We start from the raw sequence: 21,044 nt of genomic DNA, 5'->3' as shown, positions 1-21,044 counted from the left end.
GGTTGGGTAGAATTTTTTTACCCATATATATAAATGGGTTTTAGTGGGTTACCCTATTAGAGTTATGGGTTTAATGGGTAAAACCCATTAGGGTCATGGGTTACCCATGAATTTCATAATCAAAACTAAAAAGTAAAATATATATATATCTATATTAATATATTATGTAAAATTTATATAAATATATGTAAAATATCTTCTTTTCTTTACAACTATATATGTAAAATATCTAAAATAACTATTAAAGTTTACATTTTACCTAAAAATAAAAGTAAAAAGTAAAATATATGTATAATATCTAGATTTTTTAAAAAACTTTTGTTGGTTTACAATTTTATGTTATTTTTTTGGATTTTTATTATTTATATATTTTATTATACATATATATGGGTACTCATATAACCCATTAAGCCAATGGATTTCTACAATAATAGGTTTGGGTATGTAAATTCAACCCATATAAATATATGGGTCGGGTCAAACCCGTCCATTAAACACTCGAACCCATATGGGTTTGGGTCAGGTCGGGTCGGGTTACCCATTTTGACACCCCTACTTGAAATTGCATGATGTCAAAGCCTTCGTCAACAACATCACGTCTCTGTGACGTCTTGTGCGTGAATATTCTCCACGTCTTCTTCGGTTGTCTCTACGACCAACCAATGCTTCCTTTCACTCTTATAGGTAAGCATCTCTCCTTTTTTCTTGGTGTCTTCCTTTGATCACCATAACGTCTCCATGACGTCTTGTGCGTGAACATCTTCACCACATGCCCTGGCTTGTTACACGCAAAGCATCTTACACCCGTAGGAAAGCTAACACCCTTGTGTTACTTTCTTTAACAATATTAATCACTCTCATTGCGATTGTCACACGTACAAAAGTCACACCATTTCTCGGCCTTATTTTGACTTTTGTCGCCACGTTTGTTTCTTCCTTTTGAAACAAACGTTTCTCTACGTCTCGTTGACGACGTCTCATCAGTTTCCTTGAACCTTTTTGCTGGTTAGCCTTACCATGTTCTTCTAACAGGGACTTACTCCATGTTGTAGTCTTCTTCACAACTCAACACCACCTTTTGATAGTAAGCCTTGCTCTGTTTCTTAGAACAGGCGGCTTCCCCGTCTTGTGCTTCACCAAGACCATGTTGAAAAAAGTTTCATAATTTTCCTTCCACAACTCCTTCTCCACATCCATTGTCTCCATAGCCTTTTGAGAAGATTTCCTATCTCATTCATCCCTTTGGAGCCTTCTTCTTGAAGGTACGGCATGTGTTTGTGTTTGTGAAGGTCGATGGTACTCTCTCTCAGGCCCGGCCCGCCACCAATTTTAATGAAACAAAAGTATTGGGCCTCCAAAATTTTTGAAATTTTTAGTATCAAAATGAGGCCCCAAAAAAATCTATTATTTCAAAATATAGCCCTCATTTTTCTAAACTTTTCAGATTTAGTCTCAACTTTTACGTTTTATCTATTTTTTATTGCAAAATAGGCCCCATTTTTTTATAAAGTTTTTAGATTTGATCCCAAATTTTCATATTTTTCTACAAAATCCATCAAAAATTTTTGTTTTGTATCGGGCCCCATATGTTACAGGGCCAGTACTGCTCTCTCTTGTTACCACCTTCTTTTTTTTTTTTTTTTTTTTTTTCCGGTTTCTCATCGTTAATTGTCGTATCTATCTTTCTCTTCTTCTGCAGTGGACGACCACTTCTTATTCTTGCTGTACTTGGACAGGCTCCAAGACCAAGATAAGCTCTAATACCATGTTGGAATATTTGAGGGAGAATGAAGAAACAGAGTCAGAGATAGGAACTTTTAAATGAATCTGAAACTTGTTTTATTTACTCGATTGTTTTAGATAAGACAACCTACACATTTATATAGATGTGTACATAACTAACTAACTACTCTACGTAACCGTTGGTAAGAGTTGTAACTTTTCCGACAAGTTACGTGTCTTACTCGCACCCTTTCGTAGTAAGTAACATGTAGAACATGACATCCGTTGACTTTACATACAAACTATATATGATATTACAATATTTAATCATGGACACAAATTCTAACAAAAAACAATATATTCTACTATTCTAGTATAGATTAGATAGAACACAGATAACTAGACTAGGGTTAGGGACTTAGGGTTAGGTTTGTGGATCAAAGAAGATGAAAGACTTACATCAGATTCTCCGAATCGAGTCCAAAACTCCACCCTTTCCTTGATGTAATCATCATTATCCATTGACAAACGTCACGAAAGTTCTGAATCAGGCGGCTGATGCTTTCTTTTAAAGGTTTAGTTAATCGATCAAATTTCTATCACGCTATATTATGCCCCTTAAATACACATCATGATTCACTCCATGGCCCATATCTTTTTATAAAGATTTTATAGGTTCATAATTTGAGTACAATTACAATATCACATGTTCTTCAACTCAAAAACACTTTAAAAAGAACAACATGGGACAAAAACAATTGTTTGTACATCAAAAGAAAATGTCTGATTGGGACTTATTATTCGCTTGAAACTTGCAACAGTTCAGCGTGATGTTCTCACATATTCCATATACACCAAACCAAGAACTCTTATTAGTAAAAATATTTGGAAGAGATGAGAATAACCATACAACATGTCTTATAAAGTATTACAAGCTTCATAATTGGGGTAGATTATTACAAGCTTCATAATTGGGGTAGATTATTACAACAAGCTTCATAAGTAGAGTAGGACTCCAGCTTAATAGGATGCCTAACGCCTAGTCACTGCCTTACAGAAGAGTTTTTGCATACCGATTATCGAACATGAGTTTAAGGAGCCCCTTGTTCATGTCCATAGTTCTTTTTACTATAGCAACGCGATCACGGGGTGGCTTGTGACCATTATTACCCTTAGGAGCCCGTCCCTTATTAGGGTAGTACCTGTACCGTATGTAGAAAACTGCATTTCTGGCCTTGAGTCTCTCATTTGGCGGCTTCACATTTTCCTCAGTTTCTACCGCTACCTTCATAATAACCAAATTTGATAGATTGGGCTGCAACAAGAGTTAAAAACAAACAGTGTTATTATTACCAACAGAGAGCCACTAATGGATGAAAAGGAAGGAAAAAAAAGAAAGAAAGTTCCTACATTTGGAAGATCCTCATTTGCATGGATGAATGCAAGTTCCATGTATAGACGGATCCAGTTATGTTTTCGCAGCTCCGATTTTTTCATCTGTAAAAGCAAACAAATTACAATTGAACTGACAAAAAACAAAAACCAAAAACAATTGAGCTGTCATGAGCAAAAGGAAAACTGCCAATCTTACCACGTAATATCGTTTTTTATCATTGAAAGAATCCTCTGAGGGCCACTCATCAGGCAATCTCACTTGGGCGCAATCGTAAAGCCATCCATGATGCTCGGGGTTTGCTAAAAAAATAAGTCACACTCTACATTAAGCACATATGGGATTTTATATATTACGGGAAACTAAAGGGTCTAAATGGTGCAAGAATGAGAGGAACCAGTAGAATTATACTAAGCAATGCAACCTATACTGTGTTACACTTTACCTCGTGGTGGTTCGGACTTAAGTCTTGCAATAGAGACAGTCAGGGTATTGATTTTATAATTGTCTTCATTAACAACCTTGGTCTGAAAAGTTACAAGGGAACCGCCAGCAGATGGGTCCTTAGCAACCAAAGTTATAGAGTAACCGGTATATACTGTGCTACTTCGTGTATTGCATTTCTCTATGCAACAGAGCTGCAAATTCGTCCCCTGAAGATAAATGTATCAACAAGGATCATTTGATTGCAAGAAGAAAACAAATTTACATATATATATATATTTACAAAATCAGGATGTGAGAGTAGTTTTTTCACCTGTAACATATTGTATTTATGGATCCCCAACTTTGCATAAAGGAAGACTTCACTGTCAAAATCAGAATTTTCATAGTAGAGCAAACACGATTTTGGTTTATTATCCATCAGATGCTCAACATCGAACCCCTTAATCAATTACATACAGAAAAATCAGTTTAGGGTTTCGGCCTCCCAATCACAAAACCGAGTTATAAAATACTACAATTCCATCTTTTTTTATAAACCCTAAATGATAAGAACATGAAAGAATTACCTCGGATTCCCCCACTCGATCCCAAAACTTTCTGCACTTCTCATCGTCTCCCATCGTCACGAATTTTCTCAACTTTTCTCGGCTGAATCAAACGGCTGATTAGGTTTCGTCCACGCTTAATGCCCTTAATATTCATTTGTGGGCCTCCACAGCCCATATCATTCGACGGTGGAATTTTTAAAATTGAAACTGAAAATCTGGTTGACATCACAATTTCAACACTCATTCACTTTATCAAAATATCTCAACTGTAAAGTTTCAAAGCTCCGTAACCGTTTCAAGTTTCTTGCGTCTGAAGCAAACCTACTAGCTCCTGTTGGATTCTCCGGTAGCTTAAACCCTAACATTGCGTTACTGCTAAACACTCTCCTTAACTTCTCCTTTGATCTAAATTCGAGGGTTGTCTCGTTCAGCCAGTCAATGCTTGCTAAAGCGGTTGCAGAATCAATTAATTCGTAACAAGATTCTCGATCTGACATCAGCTATAATGGAGTTTGTTTGCTGTGCTAAGACAGGAGACGACAGTGCGCTGAGAGATCTTTGAACAACGTTGTTGTTGCAACTTGGTGATTCATCATAAACTGATTCTTTATGAGATTTATTTTTTTTTCAATGTTCTACGTATTATCGATTCCCATCTTGGAATAGAACCTTCATCTTCTGCTCCAAAAACGTTTCCAGCGTTTAATGGAACCACTGATCTTAAAACCTATAGAATTTTACATCATCAAAAAGACTAAAAGATTTTATCAAATCAAAGGAGTATAACACTTAAGAACAGGAAAAATACTCTGTTTTTGAGGACATAATATAGAGAAAACAAAAAATTGTTCTTAAAAAGTGAATTTTTCTTGGAGGTTTTCGATCAGACCAAAAGTTGGTAGACTACTAAGACTAGGATCGCCTTCTTCGTCAAAAAAGATTTTGTATGCATTTAAATCATGATAAATCTTTCGGTTTTCGATATTGCAATAATCAAGTTCTTGTGCGAAAAAATCTGCAACTCTAACACGCATTTCCAAAGGAGGAGGCTGTTTTTCCCTTACACAAAATGGAACCCGAAACACACAAACAGAGACCATCAAGTCTCTAAGAGAATATAATACGTGGTTAATTATGCTCGGCTGATTAGGTTTCCTTCTTCACGCTATATGCCCTTATATACATTTATGAGCCTAGTCATTGACTCATTGTTTCATGTCATTGCACTTGATTCATTGTTGGCTATCATTGCGTTTGATCCTCTAAAGTATGAGCGCGTTGTGGACATGGCGTATTAATATTATTATACACAAATAACTAGACTAAGGTTTGGGTTAGGTTTGTGGATCAAAGAAGATGAAAGAAAAGACATTTTCACGTTTAACATGAAAAAAAGATTTAGTCTCACAGTTTGGCAAAGTGAGATTTCAATCTCATGTTTTGACATTTAAGCCATTTTATGACGAAAATACCCCTAAAGAATTAAACCAAACGACACACCAGAATGAAAGAATTACATCAGATTGCCCGAATCGAGTCCAAAACTCCACCCTCTCCTTGATGTAATCATCCATTAACAACGTCAGGGAAAGTTCTCAACTTTGCACTTCTGAATCAAGCGGCTGATGCTTTCTTTTAAAGGTTTTATAGGTAGTCTCTTAGAAATACTTCTTAACAATATTTAAGTAATTTATTTGTAAAAGTTATTGTTAAGAGATAGTATTTTTGAGTTAAGATTTTTGTGTGATTAATGGTAGGTTCTTAACATGTGGTTCTTAAAAGAAAAAAATATTAATATAAAAATAAGATTTATAATTATTGAAAATTTAATAATTATTGCAAATTAAAAAAATTAAAACATACATGAGATACAATTTATAACATAAATAACATAAAGCACAAATGTTTTAAACTTAATTTCTGTAATATTTTGTCTATATATATCCGACCAAATCATTCTTCAATTGTTGATGCATTCTTCATACGGTTAGTTTGCTAAGGATATTTTCAGATATTTCGGTTATTTTTGAGTATTTTTGGATATTTTTCGGTTATGTTCGAGTATTTTTACTATTTTTATATATTTTCAAGTATTTTTGATTATTTAGTCTATAAATAACTAATTATTTTGAAATGTATTTCGGGTATTTTCGGTTATTCGAAATTTATTGGTTCGGTACCGATTTCGGTTCGGTTTATTTATCCATGCATAATTTAACTCATCAACCACTCATACACGGACATGTGACCGTCTCTTAGCTTCAGTTTTGGCTCTTAGCTAAGAGACGTCTCTTAACTATAAGTTTAATTTTTGAATTAAATTAAATCAATTAATGCCTAAGATCTACCTAAGAATTTGCTAAGAGCTTATCTATAAAAATGCTCTTAGCCGATTAAATTTCTACCACGATATGCGCCTTAACACACATCATGATTCATTTATGGGCCTATATTGGGCCTCAACAGCACACATAGTTTTATAAAGATTTTATAGGTTCATAATTAGAGTACAATATCACATGTTCTTGAACTCAAAAACAAAAACAATTTTTTTTTGTCCCATGTAAAAAAGAATAATCACGCTGCATTTTTTGTTTGTCACTTGCTAGAAGTTATTTTTTTTCACATTGAGACAAAAAAACTTTGTTTTATACATCAAAATAAAATGCCTGATTGGGACTTGTAACTTGCAACAGTTCAGCGTGATTTTCTCAGATATTCCACATACACCAAACCAAGAACTCTTATTAGTAAAAATATTTGGAAGAGACGAGAATAACCATAAATTACAACATGTCTTATAAAGTATTACAAGATTCGTAAGTAGAGTAAGACTCCAGCTTAATAGGAGTCCTAACGCCTAGTCACTGCCTTACAGAAGAGTTTTTGCATACCGATTATCAAACACGAGTTTGAGGAGTCCCTTGTTCATGTCCATAGTTCTTTTTACTATAGCAACGCGATCACGGGGAGGCTTGTGACCATTACCCTTAGGAGCCCGTCCCTTATTAGGATAGTACCTGTACCGTATGTAGAAAACTGCATTTCTGGCCTTGAGTCTCTCATTTGGCGGCTTCACATTTTCCTCAGTTTCTACCGCTACCTTCATAATAACCAAATTTGATAGATTGGGCTGCAACAAGAGTTAAAAACAAACAGTGTTATTATTACCAACAGAGAGCCACTAATGGAGGAAAAGGAAGGAAAAAATAGAAGAAAGTTCTTACATTTGGAAGATACTTATTTGCATGGATGAATGCAAGTTCCATGTATAGACGAATCCAGTCATGTTTTCGCAACTCCGATTTCTTCATCTGTAAAAGCAAACAAATCACAATTGAACTGACAAAAACAAAAGCAATTGAACTGTCATGAGCAAAAGCAAAACTGCCAATCTTACCACGTAATATCGTTTTTTATCATTGAAAGCATCCTCTGAGGGCCACTCATCAGGCAATCTCACTTGGGCGCAATCGTAAAGCCATCCATGATGCTCGGGGTTCGCTACAAAAATAAGTCATACTCTACATTAAGCACATATGAAGGGATTACATATTACAGGAAACTACAGGGTTTAAATAGTGCAAGAATGAAAGGAACCAGTAGAATTATATAAAGCAATGCACCCCCTATACTGTTACACTTTACCTCTTGGTGGTTCGGACTTAAGTCTTGCAATAGAGACAGTCAGGGTCTTGCTTTTATAACGGCCTTCGTTAACAACCTTGGTCTGAAAAGTTACAAGGGAACCGCCAGCAGATGGATCCTTAGCAACCAAAGTTATAGAGTAGCCGGTAAATGCTGGGGTAGGTCGTGAATTGCATTTCTCTATGCAACTGAGCTCCAAATTCGTCCCCTGAAGATAAATATATCAACAAAGATCATTTGATTGCAAGAAGAAAACACATATATTTACAGGATCAGGATGGGAGAGTAGTTTTTCACCTGTAGCATATTGTATTTATGGATCCCCAACTTTGCATAAAGGAAGACTTTACTGTCGAAATCAGAATTTTGATAGTGGAGCAAACACCATCCTGGTATTTTATCCATCAAATGCTCAACATCGAACCCCTTTAATTACACAAACAGAAAATTCAGTTTAGGGTTTCGTCCTCCCAATCAAAACCGAGTTATAATTTATAAACGTACTACCTCGGATTCGAAAACTCTAAAAAGATAAGAAGATGAAAGAATTACCTCGGATTCCCCCACTCGATTCCAAAACTCTCTGCACTTCTCATAGTCTTCTTCTCTCATCGTCACGAATTTTCTCAACTTTGCTCGGCTGATTAGGTTATGCCCTTATATTCATTTATGGGCCTCCATGCTCAGCCCATATCTTTCGACGGGTAGAGAAGTTTTGTGAATTTTTAAAATTGGAACTGAAAATCTGGTTAAGGATCGGACATCAACGATTTCAACACTCATTCACTTTATCAAAAGATGTTGTTTTACTCAAGTTGGAAGACTCTAAATCTTCGTCTGATGAAGAAACAGACAAAATTTTCGCAGCTTGGCAAGACGAGGAATTATTATCATTCTCTTCTCTTAGATCATTCCAAATCAACTGTAACGTTTCAAAGCTCCGTGACCGTTTCAAGTTTCTTGCGTCTGAAGCAAAACCTACTAGCTCCTGTTGGATTCTCTGGTAGCTTAAACCCTAGCATCCCGTTCCTGCTAAACACCCTCCTTAACTTCTCCTCTTATCTACATTCGAGGGTTTTCTCGTTCAGCCAGTCCAATGCTCGGTAAAACGGTTGCAGTATTGAAGAATCCCTTTGTAGCAAAATCTAGCGACAACGAGATTCTTGACCATGACATCGGCGATAATGGAGTTTCTTTTCTGTGCTAAGACAGGAGACGACAGCGCGCTGTGAGATCTTTGTACAACGTTGTTGTTGCAGCTTGGTGATTCATCATAAACTGATTCTTTATGGGATTTTTTTTTTCCTATGTTCTACGTATTATCGATTCCCATCTTGGAATAGAACCTTCATCTTCTGCTCCGAAAACGTTTCCAGCATTTTAATGGAACCACTTATCTTAAAACCTATAGAATTTTACATCAACAAAAAGACTAAAAGATTTCATCAAAACAGAGGAGTAAAACTTAAAAACAAGAAAAATACTCTGTTTTTGAGGACATAATATAGAGGAAAAAAATATTTGTTCTTAAAAAGTGAATTATTTAAGGAAAAAAAGGTTACTGTGATACAACTTTTTAACTTAATATCTTGTCGGTAGATAGCCAATCGTCTCTCTAGGTCATCGGACGGCCGTCTAGAAGCATGCGGTGCATACGGACTAGGCAGAGGAATCGGATGAACAATCTGATGATGGAAATGAATTAGGTTTCAACTCTTTCTCTGATGATGTAGAATCCTTGAGACCTTGACCGTTCATCACTCATTTTAGATGTAGAATTGACAAAAACTAGGCAAATAGAGTGAAAATAAAACTACAAAAGTTGCAAGGACATTACATGACTGTTGGACATGGGCTTCGCCCTTCCCACATCTGAAGTGGCCCATTAAAAGATCGTGACCACTTTTGGTGCGTTGACCAGGAGTTCAGCGTGTTCGTCGGCCCAGCAGGACTAGAAGAACCCCAGTAGTCCCACTAGGCGGACGATCCGCCAAGAAGCCAGCCCGTCAGGAGAATTTAATTAGAGTACAATATCACATGTTCTTCAACTCAAAAACAATTTTAAAAGGAACAATATGGGACAAAAAAAATCAAAAGAAAATGTTTGATTGGGACTTGTTCGCTTGAAACTTGCAACAGTTCAGCGTAATTTTCTCAGATATTCCACATACACCAAACCAGGAACTCTTCTTAGTAAAAATATTTGGAAGAGACGAGAATAACCATAAATTACAACATGTCTTATAAAGTATTACAAGCTTCATAATTGGGGTAGATTATTACAAGCTTCATAATTGGGGTAGATTATTACAACAAGCTTCATAAGTAGAGTAGGACTCCAGCTTAATAGGATGCCTAACGCCTAGTCACTGCCTTACAGAAGAGTTTTTGCATACCGATTATCGAACATGAGTTTAAGGAGCCCCTTGTTCATGTCCATAGTTCTTTTTACTATAGCAACGCGATCACGGGGTGGCTTGTGACCATTATTACCCTTAGGAGCCCGTCCCTTATTAGGGTAGTACCTGTACCGTATGTAGAAAACTGCATTTCTGGCCTTGAGTCTCTCATTTGGCGGCTTCACATTTTCCTCAGTTTCTACCGCTACCTTCATAATAACCAAATTTGATAGATTGGGCTGCAACAAGAGTTAAAAACAAACAGTGTTATTATTACCAACAGAGAGCCACTAATGGATGAAAAGGAAGGAAAAAAAAGAAAGAAAGTTCCTACATTTGGAAGATCCTCATTTGCATGGATGAATGCAAGTTCCATGTATAGACGGATCCAGTTATGTTTTCGCAGCTCCGATTTTTTCATCTGTAAAAGCAAACAAATTACAATTGAACTGACAAAAAACAAAAACCAAAAACAATTGAGCTGTCATGAGCAAAAGGAAAACTGCCAATCTTACCACGTAATATCGTTTTTTATCATTGAAAGAATCCTCTGAGGGCCACTCATCAGGCAATCTCACTTGGGCGCAATCGTAAAGCCATCCATGATGCTCGGGGTTTGCTAAAAAAATAAGTCACACTCTACATTAAGCACATATGGGATTTTATATATTACGGGAAACTAAAGGGTCTAAATGGTGCAAGAATGAGAGGAACCAGTAGAATTATACTAAGCAATGCAACCTATACTGTGTTACACTTTACCTCGTGGTGGTTCGGACTTAAGTCTTGCAATAGAGACAGTCAGGGTATTGATTTTATAATTGTCTTCATTAACAACCTTGGTCTGAAAAGTTACAAGGGAACCGCCAGCAGATGGGTCCTTAGCAACCAAAGTTATAGAGTAACCGGTATATACTGTGCTACTTCGTGTATTGCATTTCTCTATGCAACAGAGCTGCAAATTCGTCCCCTGAAGATAAATGTATCAACAAGGATCATTTGATTGCAAGAAGAAAACAAATTTACATATATATATATATTTACAAAATCAGGATGTGAGAGTAGTTTTTTCACCTGTAACATATTGTATTTATGGATCCCCAACTTTGCATAAAGGAAGACTTCACTGTCAAAATCAGAATTTTCATAGTAGAGCAAACACGATTTTGGTTTATTATCCATCAGATGCTCAACATCGAACCCCTTAATCAATTACATACAGAAAAATCAGTTTAGGGTTTCGGCCTCCCAATCACAAAACCGAGTTATAAAATACTACAATTCCATCTTTTTTTATAAACCCTAAATGATAAGAACATGAAAGAATTACCTCGGATTCCCCCACTCGATCCCAAAACTTTCTGCACTTCTCATCGTCTCCCATCGTCACGAATTTTCTCAACTTTTCTCGGCTGAATCAAACGGCTGATTAGGTTTCGTCCACGCTTAATGCCCGTTATATACATATATCCGGATACATTTATGGGCTTGATTTGGGCCTCCACATCACATATCTTTTCGCCGGGTGGTTGGGCCTTTTCTGAAAATCTGGTTAAGGACATGGGGATGGGCATCATCAACAACTCATTGACTTTAGCAATATATGTTGTCATAATCAAATCGGAAGACTCTTGAGTATGTTAGCGGTAGAAACTGAGATAAGCTCAGATCAGATCAGACATAGTTTTTGCTGAGATAACTGGGAAACTCTCAGGCGATAGAGAGAGTCGAGGTTGATTCCTGTCGGAAGAGTCTTCAGAGTTTTGCAAAAACTCCATTCGCAATTCTTCTAATTTATTAAGATACTGGATAGTGCAGTAAACTTGAACAACAGGTAAGTTCAAGTTTCTTGAGGTTAATGGCCATAGAAAGATCTGGGATTTCTTTCAGTTTTCCGGATCCAGCTGATAAGTTCAGAGTACGCAAACTCTAATTCCTTATCGTCGACCAATGTACAAACCAAAAGAGATGGCTAACACATCATCTTTGTAAGCTCATCATCCACCATTCTCACGCAGGAGAAGCTTCTACATCAATCAACATAAAAGACTCAAGCATCACAATCTCTTATTTATACTCATGAAGACTGAACAGCAAACCCTCTGTAACGCCCAGAGACTTTGCTCTCCTTTTCGCAACTCACAACACAGTCAACTCTCCGTTGACTTCTCTGCTCTTTACTTGCTTCTCATGTCTTATAAATACTCCCCCCATTCAAACAAGCTTGTCTTCTGAAATCGAAACACTTCATACATGCTTTCAATGGCATTGAGAATGATCTGTTTCTGCAACAAATGTTGCCGCAATCTGGATAACCTATCGATGCTGACTTTCTCCCTTGCTTCTACTCCACTTTTAAACTTAAATCGCCAAGATTTGAAGCTCTTCCTCAGCTTCCTCTTACTTGGTTGTCTGCTAAGCCTGTGAGTAAACATTTGGTGTGCACAAAAAGGCTGCCATATATCAGTCCCATTCGGAGATATTGGGACAACTTCTCCATTGGCAACAAATTGCTCATTAATTGCTTCCACAACTGGTGATTTGTTCTGTGACTCCACTCTATGGACTTGACCCTTCTTTGAGTCATCGAGCAAGATCAGTGTGTGTTTTGGAACAGAAGCAGTCTCTGCCAAGGTTGTAATCGATGAAGTTTCACAAAGCAATTCACGGTGTTGACACATTTTCTTCACAAAAACAGACTCCTCTCTCTGAAGGGATTTCTTCTCATCAGACAGATCATCCTTTACCACAAATTCTTGATGGTCTAACACTGAAATCACTTCCCTTAATTCACTGTTTTGCTTTTTCTCTGCAACAGAAACGATTTCCCGCGGACTAATCAATGTCGTGTCTGCAACATTAGATGTCTCCTTCCTCAATGTATGAGATTCCATGGATAGAGCAACATCAACCATCTCTGGTAAGGACTGGGGCTTCATCATGTAAACCAACTCCTGCATTTCAAGCTGTAAACCATTCAAGAAGATGCCTTGAAGTTTCTGATCATCCAAACTTGTAACCTTTGCGGAGAGATCCTTAAATTTCTGAACATATGCAGCAACTGTACCTTCTTGTTTAATGCAAAACAAGCTTTGGCTAGGTCCTTTAATCCTCAAAGTACCAAAACGCAGCAACAAGCGATCCTTAAAGTGAAACCAATTGGCAAATGGGAGTCTATTCATTTCACAATTGAACCAACCCAAAGCATCACCTGCCAAATGCACCGAAACCCAATCTAACTTCTCCAAATCAGAAAAACCACCAATACGGAAGTATCGCTCAGCCAAAGATATCCATCCGTAAATATTTGCGCCATCGAACACTGGCATCTCTGCACTTTTCAATAAACTCTCACAAGATCCAACATCTACTTCCCTAAGGCGTGGTTCAGAAAAATCGAGAGGTACATGATGACGACAATCCTGAGAAAACGATTGCGCAGTACGACTCGCCTCGTGAGACTCGCGATCAGGTTCAATCGGAGGAAGCCGAAGCAAGATCTGTTCCATCGTACGCTTAATCGACTTGTTTCGAAGCTTTTCTTCATGAAATTGTGAATTCAGAGTGTTTAGTCGATCGAATAGCACCGGAATCGGATCGGAATCAGACGCCGAAGAAACATCTGAGAGAATCGAAGATAACTGTGAATCAAGCACCACCATCTTCAATCGTCGCTGAAATCGTTCGATCTGTTGTCACTAACGCACCATTTGATAAGTTCAGAATACGCAAACTCTTATTCCTTATCGTCGATCAATGTACAAACCAAAAGAGATGGCTAACACATCATATTTGTTAGCTCATCATCCACCATTCTCACGCAGGAGAAGCTTCTACATCAATCAACATAAAAGACTCAAGCATCACAGTCTCTTATTTATAATCATGAAGGCTGAACAGCAAACCCTTTGTAACACCCAGAGACTTTGCTCTCCTTTTCGAACTCACAACACAGTCAACTCTCCGTTGACTTCTCTGCTACCTTCTTCTCTTTACTTGCTTCTCATGTCTTATCACCCGCCAAATTCACTTCCTTGAGCTTTGTAAGTCACTGAAGTAAAATAAGGCTTAAAATCACTTAAAAGGCTTGCAAATCTAAAAAAGTTAAATAGGCATTGTAATCTCAATACTAATTTATCATTTTACTAAAAACTTACATGAACTCCATCGCACAGCTTCTCGAGTTTGGTCTTCCGCTTAACGAGAGGTTTCCACTGTCCAGGATGAAATTTAGAAGGCATACATCTCAACGGGTATTTTTCCTAACTCAGTAATCTGAGCTTATGGGTTAAAAGCCATCTTGCCTCTTCTCCTATTTAGTGAAAAACTTTAGAAAAAGAAGATTACACACCTACTATGAAGGCACTCTCATGTATATATGCAGGTCATCAGTCTCATCTATATTCAAGACTGAGAATTGACCTGCTTATTACTCTGTTCTGAAATCTGCTCCCCATTTTTCACAGTCTCATGGGCTGTCTCAAAGGAACTATTTAAACTTGATGAGCTATCTTCATCAGGAATTGATAACTTCCTATTAATCTCCCCTGGTTCTTGTTTTCCTTCATATACAGACTCATGTTCATTTGTTTGGTTGGTAGAACTGCACCCACTTGCAAAGACTAATCCTTCAGAGACATTAAGGTTTGTGCTTGTTCCAGAATCTAGAGTAGGAGTTAACTGAAACTTACAGAACTCACACCAATTTCAGATTCACCCTTGCATTCAGATTTTTCTAATCTGCTAACAGTACCGCAATCATTTTTCCTTCGCCTCAGCTCCTGTGCCTTCATACCCTGATTCCGTGCTTCCTAATCCAATAAATCCCTCATTTGGAATCGTCAATGCATCTGATTCACAGAAACTACCAACACTAGTTCACTTATCACTGTCATTGCTTACAATTTCATCTCATCCTCTATCCTCATCATTTTCTCCACTTTCCACCAGAATATCATTGCAATCTGGCACAACACTGAGACTATATCCTCCAGTAGTCTCAAAAGACACCAACGCATCATCAGAAAATTTCACTTGCACCATATCCTCCTTCACATGTAGCAGAACCTGATCAGTCTGGTTTGTCAGTGATTCCCATTCTTCTTAATTCAACCTGCAATATCTTCAACACCTTCCACATCACCTGGCTTTACAAATGCGTCCACTTCATGATTGCTATCATCCTTGATGATACTTGTTTGAACAACACCTTTCCCTATGAGTTGCTTGAAAGTGCACATGATCCCATAGTCGCCTCAATATAGCTTCCCTCATTTTCCACCATAACATCGTCACAACCTCCTGGTACAACACCGAGACTTCGTTCTTTGATATTCTCAGTCTCAGAGCACATCACACCGTTATCTAGTTTAACTGGATAGTTCATCCCCACCACTTGTACCAATATGGAAACGAAATCACATATACCAAAATCTGAGCACTCTGATTCCTCAACCGTTCCTATATATCTCTCTCTAAATGGCAATGCCCTAACTTCGACTTCAGAACCTAGAGCCCACAACACAAACTCTTCATAATCACTAGCCAAAATTCAACATTAGACAAAGAGAAAATAGGCCGGGGAATGCCTAGTATGCTCTTCACTCTCGCTAACTACCTCAACCTCATCCCTGAACCCTTCCTCCAAAGAAGAGTAATTCACCGACGTCAATACAAACTGCAAATCACACTCCCATCTCCACCGTGGATCTTCCCCTAGTAGCCTGCGAACCCTAATCACATCCTCTTAACGATAACTAGTTACTGAGTTATGTTCGTCGGTTACAGAAACAGAAACCTGCAGAGGAAAACGAAGCAGAGAGAGTACGCGTGAGAAGAAACGCATTAGCCGCAGAAATTGAAACGCCATTTTTTTTTTTTTGAATCGACCGTTGTTGCAGCGAGAATTGAAACAATTCCAGGCTTCTCTCCGACTCCATATAAACAAAGCATCCGAACATACACACAATAAAACCCAAGGAACGCTTGGAATTGTTCTCTGGGTGTTTTAGGGATTTATGTGAATGAAGCTTGTAAGTGTGGAAGATGGAGGAAGAAGCAAAGAAATACTAAAGATTTTTTATCCACTCGGGTTAATTTTGAAAATTAAAATTTTGTAAGGAAGGATTATATATCGAATATTTGAAAAGATTTGGGGCTTATTTGTGAATGTGGTGGGAGTGTTAGAATGTGGTAGGCTTTTAATTATAACTGCATAATCTTGTTATAACTACACTGACTCAGACTTGTGTTAATTTGGAAGAAACAAATGGATTGCAAATTAACACACAAGTCGTCTAGAAAGAAAGGAGAGAAATCAACTTATGGGAATCTAATGGTTTCTCTTTCTCCATTTGCTCTTGCTTGTTTCAGATCCGTTTGCTGTTGCGAATGTTGAGGACTCAGGTGCTGGAACAAACCGTCCAGTCCAAGGACCCAAAAAAACGGAATTTTGCTGCAACGGCAAGCAAGATAGGTTATATCAAAACATATTATTGATCCATGTGGTGAAAAGTGGATATAATTTACATCATTAGTTAGTATTTGATCATTTTAGTTGATCTGGTGCAAACAAGGGTAGATAAGTATCATATTTTCAGCCTTCAAAGTGATGCTAAACACTTCTCTCATCTGCTTGAATTAATTTTTGAAGACTTGAATGATTTCAGCACCAATGTAGCTACCCTTATCAACCAACGTAGATAGCTCTTTCTTTTACTAACTTGAATCTTCTTTCTTAACGTCTGTATCTATGAAATTTACTTATTTAGTTATTTATGAGAATAGTGTCAGGTATACGGAAGTCTAAAGACCTGGTTTCAAGAAAAACATAGCAAGTAATATTGAATATTTATTGATGCAAAAGGAACAACATTACTTGGGAAATGGAAAAACTAGAGAGTCCAGAGATGATCGATGTAGATGACAGAGGCAGCAACAACAACAATCAGGTCACAACGACGATTTTTCATGGAACTTGATGAATCTATTAGCCTTTGGTAGACTATGGTATAAACATTGTAACTGAGAGGACATAACCAATAGGAGTAGGGGAAATAGAAAGATTCTACACGAGTCCCAGAGAACAACAATTCTTCTTGAGAAATTTATAGGGATGAGACGATCTTGATCAAGGCTTGTGCATTGGGCCCTGTCACATTCTTTTCACAAAACTTCTGACAAGCTTCTTGTTTGTCTTTTTCATCTCCATTCCATATAATTTTCTCATAAACGGAGCTCACCATACTCCTCACCGCTTCCCTTGTCTCTGGCAACTTGTCACTCAACAGATCCGCAGCCTTTTGCGCGAGCACAAGCATCCCAAATTCTTCAATTTCACTTAGCTCCTGACATATAGAGAAAAAAAGATCAATCACAATTCAAGGACATGGATGACAGAGGGAGTAACTGCAACAGCTGCTTTTTTCCATCGAATAGCAAATGTTAAACCTATCTGTTTATAATCCATAGCCAATCAAAAGCTAAACTGATATAAGAAATCTACTTTACCAGATCGTCTATTGATTTCAAATCAGGTTCTTCCAGAAACTTTTCACCGTATTCATTGAAGATATCAGAGCAAGTTGATTCAGGCTGAGCCACAGGGAGATGATCAATCTCAGCCAGAGAAGGAAGATGACGACTTCTGGAATCGTTTTTCCTTTTCTTGTTTTTTCTTTTCTCTCTCTTTGATTCTGGTTTGTTCAATGGCCTGTCCAGAGGTGATGGTATTTCTGCAACAGTGAAGTTCCTAAGAAGGAAAGAGGGAGCCACTGGATCGGAATTCATACCAAAGACCATCCTAGTTAACGAAACTGTTATGTAACCATCTTTGCCTGATTCTTTGCCATGGCTGTTTTTAACAATGGCGACAAGTTCTCCTTCAATTTTGTCAAGTTTGATGACTAAGACAGAGTGTAATCCACAATATTTAGACCTGTTACTTTTAGGCCCATCATAAATTCTCTGCAAGTCAAATAGTGTGTTACTGGTTTAGGTTAAGAAAATAGAAGGAGAAAAAGATTTAAAGAGAGTCAAATTTAGTACTTACTTCGCCAATGTTTTTAAACTCTGGATTGAATAAGAGCACATTTGCCACAACCGGTTGCTTCAACAACATCTTATACAAGTCTCTCAAGTCGTTTGATTCTCGAATTTCCACATCTTCCCCAATCTTGTAGAGGTTTGGAGGATTTCGTTCAGGCGGGTCACTAATACAGTTGAATTCTTCTTTAGCATCTCTAGGATCCTCCTCTGGAACTCCATTGTACTTCATAAACTTAAGCGCCCGGGCTGTAGAGAACCCATGGCAGTGGTGACCTTCTCTGCCACCCTCAGCTGCTTCATTGGAACGCATATCCTTGTCAACGTAATAGGTGAGATACCTTGAGCTAAAAGTTCGGAATTTGTCATCTTCTTTAGTGATCAAACGCCTTGCACTGTAGCTATCTGTCCCTGCATAAGTCCAGCAGTTACCTAGAAAGGCAAAAACAAAAACAAAACTAGTTAAACACATTTATGTTAATCAACTAAACGAAAAGGTAAAATCATAGAAGATATTTTACTGTGTGAATTTTGATCTCGAACATGGCCTCCTTCGTTTTTCCAATCCTTCGTCAACACCTCTGGTTGTGGTTCAAGTGGATTGACTTTCCAAAGCATGAATTTCACTCCCTTCTTAATTGTTCTGCATATTATCTTGCAACATGGATTTGAGCTTTGGATCTTGCTTTTGACTTTTTTACTTACTTCATACTCAGCATCAAACAGATCCATCCACTTCCTAGAGCTATTAATCTCTTTCGGAGTCATAGGAAGACCGAGAAAACGCTTTCTCTTTTTCTCTATATCTAAGAGTACAAAAGGGATCAATCAATTAGTTAGTGACCATGTTATCTTTAAGACTCAAATACTTAGAATCTAGCTAAAGTTAAAGTGCAGACCAGATTGAGACAATATGTTATATATATCCTATCTCAACAGTATCTTCAATATCCTAAAGGCAACAGTAACATCAAGAACCAAATCAAGACTGGTTAAGCACAATCGTAAGACCTACAACATCATAATCCTCAAGAACCAAGATGCAATAAGGTACTATATCTATGTTATATATCCTATCTCAACAGTATCTTCTATATCCTAAAGGCAACAGTAACATCAAGAACCAAATCAAGACTGGTTAAGCACGATCGTAAGACCTACAACATCATAATCCTCAAGAATCAAGATGCAATAAGGTACTATATCTTCAACATCATAATGCTCAATAACCAAGATGCGATAAGGGTCTCTATCTCTATAGCAAAAAACTTACCTTTAAAGAATTTGAGAGTGACTTTCTTAAGTCTCCACTTCTTCAGTGAGCGTTTTCTCACTAGCTTTTTGGTAATCGGAGGACTGGCCGCTGCAGATTGTACTACTCTGTTCTGCTCCAGATTGGGATTGGGATCGGAGAAGGAATCGTAGAGGGTTTCGTGGGAGAGAGACTCCATAATCTTCTGCTCCTCAGGTTTCATCAATTCTAGGGTTTCGTGGGAGAGAGAATCCATAATCTTCCGCTCCTCCATCGAAGGTTTTACTTCTAGGGTTTCTTTCTCCGGTCCTGAATCTGTCTGTGTTTTCTCTGAAATTGATTTCGTACGGAAGGAGACGAGGGTTTTATCTGGCGCTGGAAAATAACGTTATTTTTCTTATTTAAATTTAGCTCATTTTAAATATTTAAATTTATCTCACAAGACCTTTGAAATTAAAACGGCCATTTTTCTCATTAAAAAAAACAAATTCATTAATATTTCCTTTCTTTTTCTGGATTCTAAAGACAAAAGTTTGCTTTGATAAATATTAAATTCATTTCTTTTTTTAATCTCGTTAACTGATAAATTTCAAATTAAAACCCCCCAATTTGTACAATTTTAAACCAGATATATTGTAATTAAACCTTTTATCGCTAATGCCAAAGTAATTTCACAGCGAGAAAGCTATAATGACGTGGTCTCTTGAAGAAAAGTAGCTATTTCCAATTTTCTTTTATTTTTTCATATGATTAAAAATAAAATTTAAGCTTTCTATCCAAATTGTTCTCAAGAGTTTTCTACCGATTACGGAGCCACACAAAAATAAAATTGGTTAGTACAAAAAATGATTAGTAAATATTTTTCAATTGGAAAGTGGTGCTTATTGTGGTTGTTTTGGTACTTCTGTCAAATCAAAATAATAATTCATGTGGAAAAAGATCTTATTTTTCTAGATTTCGTAAATGTTGTTTTCTTTTTGGAACTACAAGTAATTTTGGATATGAATTTTGATTAGATAATATGTGAATAATATAAAAAGTTTAATTGAATTTTGCAGATGAAACAAATATTCATGTATACATTAAAAAATAGCGTAAGTCGGAAACAAAAATTAAATGACGAAATATTTACAATATAGTAAAATAGAACTAGATTTACGAACGGTTTTGCATGTAACATCATATCGTAAATAAAAAATAAAATCAAATGATGTAATATTTGAAATATAGTAAAAAAATTAAATTGTTTTACGACATATAGAAATTATGTTTCGTAACATGTTCAAGTATTTTCAAAAAGCTACATAACAAAATTACTATTATTAAACAACGAAGAATTTCTTACCAAATTTTCTAAAAAATGATTTAAATTCACAAAAGATGAACAGTATTTTTAACCAGCGTGAACAAATATTAAAACCTTACAAATTTGGGGGCCTCTTATAATAAAATTTCTTGATTGCAGCCCTCAAATTTTGAGGGCCGGCTTGGACGTCATATGATTATGACCCATGTTTTGGAGATCCTAGACCTATGTTTTATCTCTAGGCACATGATCCTGAGTTAGAAAACATTTCTAGCGATGGAACCAC

The 21,044-nt window shown here is 36.9% G+C and overlaps 5 protein-coding genes across 5 annotated transcripts; all 5 read right to left on the bottom strand.

Moving 5' to 3' along the window:
• Positions 1-326: 326 nt before the first annotated feature.
• LOC110226945 lies at positions 327-1,271 on the bottom strand. Its single transcript, XM_021019940.1, is given in 2 exon segments — positions 327-1,241; positions 1,244-1,271. Coding segments are annotated over 2 exon segments (204 nt in total). The 3' UTR covers positions 327-1,065.
• A 1,333-nt stretch (positions 1,272-2,604) lies between these two features.
• Positions 2,605-4,246, bottom strand: LOC9304097 (UPF0725 protein At4g17990). The gene is made up of 6 exons (XM_021019939.1): positions 4,129-4,246; positions 3,873-4,001; positions 3,561-3,768; positions 3,314-3,417; positions 3,133-3,219; positions 2,605-3,037 (listed from the first exon to the last, which is right to left on the bottom strand). Exons 1-6 carry the CDS (start codon positions 4,180-4,182, stop codon positions 2,774-2,776), a joined length of 846 nt encoding a protein of 281 aa, XP_020875598.1. The 5' UTR covers positions 4,183-4,246; the 3' UTR covers positions 2,605-2,773.
• A 2,560-nt stretch (positions 4,247-6,806) lies between these two features.
• Positions 6,807-8,421, bottom strand: LOC9304094 (UPF0725 protein At4g17990). Its single transcript, XM_002867976.2, has 6 exons — positions 8,311-8,421; positions 8,056-8,184; positions 7,759-7,966; positions 7,511-7,614; positions 7,338-7,424; positions 6,807-7,243 (listed from the first exon to the last, which is right to left on the bottom strand). Exons 1-6 carry the CDS (start codon positions 8,368-8,370, stop codon positions 6,983-6,985), a joined length of 849 nt encoding a protein of 282 aa, XP_002868022.1. The 5' UTR covers positions 8,371-8,421; the 3' UTR covers positions 6,807-6,982.
• Positions 8,422-9,897: 1,476 nt separating this feature from the next.
• Positions 9,898-11,608, bottom strand: LOC9304093 (UPF0725 protein At4g17990). The gene is made up of 6 exons (XM_002867975.2): positions 11,488-11,608; positions 11,232-11,360; positions 10,920-11,127; positions 10,673-10,776; positions 10,492-10,578; positions 9,898-10,396 (listed from the first exon to the last, which is right to left on the bottom strand). The coding sequence occupies exons 1-6, from the start codon at positions 11,539-11,541 to the stop codon at positions 10,133-10,135; spliced, it is 846 nt and encodes a 281-aa protein (XP_002868021.1). The 5' UTR covers positions 11,542-11,608; the 3' UTR covers positions 9,898-10,132.
• A 2,263-nt stretch (positions 11,609-13,871) lies between these two features.
• LOC9304091 lies at positions 13,872-19,918 on the bottom strand. Its single transcript, XM_002867973.2, has 6 exons — positions 19,474-19,918; positions 18,722-19,006; positions 18,208-18,632; positions 17,667-18,122; positions 14,315-17,503; positions 13,872-14,208 (listed from the first exon to the last, which is right to left on the bottom strand). The coding sequence occupies exons 1-5, from the start codon at positions 19,724-19,726 to the stop codon at positions 17,264-17,266; spliced, it is 1,659 nt and encodes a 552-aa protein (XP_002868019.1). The 5' UTR covers positions 19,727-19,918; the 3' UTR covers positions 13,872-14,208; positions 14,315-17,263.
• Between the last annotated feature and the right edge of the window lie 1,126 nt (positions 19,919-21,044).

The sequence above is a fragment of the Arabidopsis lyrata genome (genome assembly GCF_000004255.2).
Source record: "Arabidopsis lyrata subsp. lyrata unplaced genomic scaffold ARALYscaffold_7, whole genome shotgun sequence".
In the NCBI taxonomy this organism is placed as follows: domain Eukaryota; kingdom Viridiplantae; phylum Streptophyta; class Magnoliopsida; order Brassicales; family Brassicaceae; genus Arabidopsis; species Arabidopsis lyrata.
Note: the sequence above shows the minus strand (reverse complement) of the source record. Positions and strands in the feature narration are given on the sequence as shown.